The sequence below is a fragment of the Gekko japonicus genome, unplaced genomic scaffold, assembly GCF_001447785.1.
Source record: "Gekko japonicus isolate JY-2015 unplaced genomic scaffold, Gekko_japonicus_V1.1 scaffold7405, whole genome shotgun sequence".
Taxonomy (NCBI): Eukaryota; Metazoa; Chordata; class Lepidosauria; order Squamata; family Gekkonidae; genus Gekko; species Gekko japonicus.
In genome coordinates this window covers 1,148-6,746 of record NW_015169397.1, presented here as the reverse complement: position 1 = coordinate 6,746, position 5,599 = coordinate 1,148, and the positions used below count along the sequence as shown (strand labels likewise).

The 5,599-nt window shown below is 53.5% G+C and overlaps 1 protein-coding gene across 1 annotated transcript in view; it reads left to right on the top strand.

Moving 5' to 3' along the window:
- CCDC130 (coiled-coil domain containing 130) overlaps positions 1-4,313 on the top strand; it is a gene marked incomplete at its 5' end in the record, with an annotated part of 13,108 nt that extends 8,795 nt beyond the window's left edge. The window contains 2 exons of the mRNA XM_015416664.1: positions 441-579; positions 3,333-4,313. Coding sequence (XP_015272150.1) covers positions 441-579; positions 3,333-3,745 — 552 coding nt within the window. The remainder of the gene's footprint in view (positions 1-440; positions 580-3,332) is intronic.
- Positions 4,314-5,599: the final 1,286 nt, after the last annotated feature.

The window sequence follows — 5,599 nt, the reverse complement described above, 5'->3', positions numbered from 1 at the left end:
CCTGCCTGGTCCTTTTAACTGGAGATGCCGGGGATTGAACCTGGGACCTTCTGCGTGCCAAGCAGGGGCTCTGCCACTGAGCCAGGGTCTCAGGTCAAGGTCTTTCTCAACCCCTCCCACCTGGCCTTTCGAACTGGAGATGCAGGGGATTGAACTAGTTAGGGTTATTCTGACTGCTAAAATGCCTATTATGCCTGCTATTAAAGGTTATGGCCTTGTTTTGGTTTCTCTTTTTTAAAAAATCCATCTCCTACAGGACAACTGGGAACCAGAGCTGTGCTTAAAACAAATTTTTAAAAGTCTTTATCCACAGGGTTGTGTCATCGTACACTCTTTTTTCTTCCTCCCTTCCGCCCTGGTGGTTTCCTCTTTTCCCCGCCAGCTTCTGCTGAGCGACCACGCTGACGCGGGCTTTTGCTTTTCTCTCTGCATTTTTCCAGGAAGAGAAGAAGATCCTGCAAGAGGAGGAGAAGAAAGACCTGGCCCTCCAGTCGAAGGCCAGCCTCAGCATCCCGCTGGTGCGGGAGTCCGAAGAGGACCGCCACCTGGCCACCCTGCTCAAATATCAGAGCCTTGGCTGTAAGTGAAGGCCCGCTGGCCTCCGGGGCTTTCGGGGGGAGAGGGGGGGACGACCAGGCCCAAAGGCAGCATTTTGTGGCTCATGGGGCGAACGTTGTCTCTGTTGGGGCTGAAGTTCTCAGTGCAGAAAGAAAAGCCATTTAGTCAGTAGAAAGCTGTGACCAGGGTGGATCTCTAAATTGCAATCTGTGGACCACTTCAGATGACAGTTCTCAGCTGCTGCAAGTTAATCACTTCTGCCAGCCTAAACGACAGTTCTGAGAACGAGCCCGGCAGGTGAGGCTGATGACTCCTATAGCCAAGAATTAGGCAGGAAAACTCTCTTAAAGGAGAACAGTTTCTTCACATAGAGTTAGAAGGGATCCTAGAGGTCACCTACTCCAACCCCCTTGCTCAGGGTGGGAATTAATCAACTACAGCACCCCGCTCTGCTTAAAGGAGTGCATGCCTTTTAAAAAAAACGTTGAAAAGTGATTGGAAAAAACCATATACAGGAGAAATTCTTGGGGGGCTGTCCCTTTAAGAAAGGGGGCGGAGCCCCCCAAAGCCCCACGGCTAGCTACGGGCCTGTGGAGGATGGGTCTCAGTAGGGTTGCCAGCCTCCCAGTGGGGTCTGGAGATCTCCCGGAATTACAACTGACCTCCAGACTACAAATCAGTTTCCCTGGAGGAAGTGGCAGTTTTGGAGGGTGGACTCCGTGGCCTCGTGTCCCTGCTGAGCTGCCTTCTCTTCTCTTCCCTCTCCAAACCCTGCCCTGCCCAGGCACCGCCCCCCCCCAAATCTCCAGGTATTTCCAAAGTCAGACTTGGCAACCAGGCCTCTAGCTGCGGTGGGGCTTTGGGGTCTGTGCCCCCTTTCTTAAAGGCACAGCCCCACCAGAATTTATTCTGTAAATGCTTCTTTAAATCATTTTAAAACACTTTTTAAAGGCGTGCGCTCCTTTAAGCAGAGTGAGGTGCTGTTTTTGACTGATTCCCGCACTGAGCAAGGAGGTTGGAGTAGGTGACCTCTAGGATCCCTTCTTAACCCTGTGTCAAGGAACTGGTCTCCTTTAAGAGAGTTTTTCTGCCTCGGCATTAGCTTTCTTCACTATAGAAGTCATCACCTCCACCTACCAGCTTGTAATCAGAATTGTTGCTTAGGCTGGCAGGAGCGATTAACTTGCAGCAGCTGAGAACTATCATCTAACGCGGCTGACAGCTTGCAGTTTAGAGATCTACCCTGGTCACAGCTTTCTACTGGCTAAATGGCTTTTCTTTCTGCATTGAACACTTCAGCCCCACCAGAAAAAGATTTGCCACACAAGCCACAAAATCCTAGCTACGGGACTTTTGGCAATCCTAGCTGGGGTGGGTGGGGTCACAGGCAATGCTCCCCCTAAGCCGTGGAGTCTTGTGAGCAAAAACTCTGCTTTGTGAGCAACTGGGCATTAAAGTTGTGAGCGAGCGATTTGGCGACTGCATAAGTTAGTTTGCTCTGGAGCCCTCCTTCCTGGGCTAAGACAAAAATGTGTGAGCCGGAGGCTAAAGACCTGTGAGCTGGCTCACACTCACTCACCTTAGAAGGAACACTGCTCTGGAGCCCTCCTTCCTGAGCTAAGACCAAAATGTGTGAGCTGGAGGCTAAAAAACTGTGAGCTAGCTCACACTAACTCAGCTTAGAGGGAACACTGCTCTGGAGCCCTCCTTCCTAAGCGAAGACACAACTGTGTGAGCCGGAGGCTAAAGACCTGTGAGCTGGCTCACACTCACTCACCTTAGAGGGAACACTGCTCTGGAGCCCTTCTTCCTGAGCTAAGACAAAAATGTGTGAGCTGGAGGCTGAAAAACTGAGAGCTGGCTCACACTAACTCGGCTTAGAGGGAACGCTGGTCCCAGGTGCCAAGGATTGGATGCTTAGTATCTGGGCTCGTTCACATGATTGACATGCAAAGGGGGAGGGAGTCATTCAGAACCGTTACCCTGGTAGGACACCTGCCCCCCCCCCCCCCCCCCCGGGAAGGAACTCCAGGGCAGTTCAGCTGTACTGTTTTGCGGACTAAAGGTGGGGTTGTTTATTATTTAATTATTGCATTATTATTTAAAGCATTTGTACGCCGCCCATCCACCCAATCAGGCTCCACAAGGCGGCAAACCTAAAAACATTACAACATTTGAGCGGCCAAAAATAATTGAATTAAAAAACACATCAACCGAAGCCACCCGAAGGAGCGCCAGTGACTGTTATCGGGGGTATGCCAGATAAAGCAAAGTCTTCACCCCGGTAGACCGAGACAGATGAATCTCCTTGGGGGAGGGAGTTCCTGGATTTTGGGGCCACCACCGAGAAGACCCTTCCTCGGGTTGCCACCTCTCTAGCTTCATATCGTAGGGGCAACCAAAGAAGGGCCTCCAAAGGTAACAGGTGCGAGCGACTACGTTTGTTTGGGAGGGGGCGGTCCTTGAGGGATGTTGGTCCCAGGCCGTACAGGACTTTAGGGCGGCTTCCATCATTCTCATCTCCTCCATTTTAGCCACACAACAACCCTGTGAGGTAGGTCAGGCTGAGAGAGCATGACTGGCCCAAGGTTCCCCCCAGCAAGCTTCCATGGCATGAGTGGCGATTCAAACCCAGGTCTCCCAGCTACTAGTCCGACGCCCTTAACCAGTACACTGGCTCTTGAACTGAGCCTGGAAGCAAACTGGAAGCCCATTAGATCCCCCCCACACACACGCACACACCCTTAACGTTTCTTCCCCCCTTAATCTTTCAGCCTACGAAGACAAACAGAAGCAGAAGCGGAGCGCGATAGCCGAACGCCCCTGGTTCTCGGTCCCTCAGGCCTCCGGCACCAAAGCCAACGACACCCTGAGAAAGCTAGGACTGTCTGCGAAATCCCCAGCCGGAAAGTCGCCCCTCAACCTGACCCACCTGGGTGTTGTGCGTCGGAAATCCCGAGACAGGCCAGGGGCTTCCACGGAGGAGGAGGAGGAGGAGGTGGCGGCGGCAGCTCCCCTGGCGCAGGAGAACAGACTGGGCCGGGACGGTGTGGCGGAGAGCGCGTCCCTCGGTGCTCCTGCGCAGACAGACCTGGTCTCCCAAACAGCCGACGAAAAACCTCCGTGCGATTCGGCCGCCTCGCTGGTTGCCGACTATTCAGACTCTTCATCCGACGCCGAACTATGAACAGCGGAGTCCGGGGGCTCTTCTGGAGAGTTGGCTGATATTGGCGTCTGAGTGGCTGTGTTTTCTGAAGCAGGTAGAGCCTTCTCCGTTGGCAGCTGCTGCGTGGGCCTGCTGGGTACCTGAACAGAATGCCCTCCGCGTGTGCCCACAGGAGAGCCCTTCCGTTCCCTGTCCTTGGGCTGTGTGCGCCTCTGCTGCTACTATCGGAGCAGGACCCTTTCCTTGCTTTCTCTGGGGCCACGCAGGGACCCCCAGAAAGCCCCACCGGCTGAAAATCTGAGAGCTACGCATTACGGAGCATTACCCACCGCACAAAGCCGCCGGTCTGAGCTTGCAGGGGGAAAGGAAGAACCGAAGCGAGTGGGTTACCGTGAGACGCCCGATCATCCCCAACAACTCGGAAGCCCCAATGTCGCCGCGTGGCTCCTGCGAAACCCCAATCTGCACGGGCAGTCAGTGAAATCTCCAGTCCGTATTTTCTCCGCCAGGTCGCGAGACGTCAGGGAATGCTTGAGACACACAAGAAATGGAGCCGGATCCTGAACACCCCTCCGTCCCTTGTTGTCCTCCCCCCACATTTTTTTTAATTTTGAAACCAACTTTTCTCGCCGTTTACCCTGTTCTGTAGTTCAGGAAGACTTGTCCGTGGTCGCGGCGTTTGCAGTCTTGTTATTAAAAACTCAGCAAAGGGGATTCCTGGGCAAATGGGGGGCACCTCTCTACGGCAGAGTCTTTGCTGATTGCAGAGTCGTTCCACCCCCACCCCCCCAGTTCTCCACTCAGGACACCACACGGGCCCGTAGCTACAGGAGGCATCTTGGGGCACGGCCTCCCCAATTAACTGCCAGGCCTCCCCAATTTACTGCCAGGCCTCCCCGACTTTCCGTCCAGCTCAGGCCCCGCAACTTCCAATTTTTAAATTTTATTTCTGGTGCTCCTTTTGGGGGGGGGGTATGCAGGGTGCCCCTCGACTTATTGACAGCCCTCCCCCTGAATTAAAATCCTGGCTACGGGCCTGGCCTCACATGAGATTGTGCGGACGCCGTGGTTCTGCAGGAGCGACCGATGTGGTGTTGGCCAACGCTCCCTCTAAGCCGCGGGGGTCCCGTGAGCAAAAATTCTCCTTTGTGAGCGGGCGATTGGGCTGCCGCATCAGTGAGGCTGCCGCATCAATGAGTTTGCTCTGGAGCCCTCCTTCCCGAGCGGAGACAAAGACCTGTGAGCCGGAGGCTGAAAAAACTGTGAGCCGGCTCACACTCTTGCAGTTTAGAGGGAACACGGGTGTCGGCTACAGAATGCCGCTTTCATTGAGGCAGGAGGCTTCTGTCCCTCCCTGGCTGCGGAGACACGCGTGGACCTCCTCCTGTGGGCTGCCACCTCCCATGGCACAGTGAATTCCACGTGTCAATCGCTCTTTGGGTGAAGGAGGACTTCCTTTTATCCGTTCTAACCCAACCGCTCAGCAATTTCATGGAGTGCCCACAAGGAGTTCTCGTATTGTGAGAAAGGGAGAAAAGGACTTCTTTCTCGACCTGCTCTATCCCATGCATAATCTTATAAACCTTGATCATGTCTCCCCTCAGCTGTCGTTTCTCCAAGCTAAAGAGCCCCGAGCGCTTTAATCTTTCCTCATAGGGAAAGTGTTCCAACCCTTTTATCATTCGAGTTGCCCTTTTCTGCACTTTTTCCAATGCTATGATATCCTTTTTTGGGGTGTGGTGATCAGAATTGCACACAGTATTCCAAATGCAGAACTGTAATTCTTTCAGCAGGGAAGATAGACGTCCTTGGTACTACTTGCACTGTCTTCTTTGCATCTGAACACTGTATTCCTGATCCTAGTGCATATTTCGA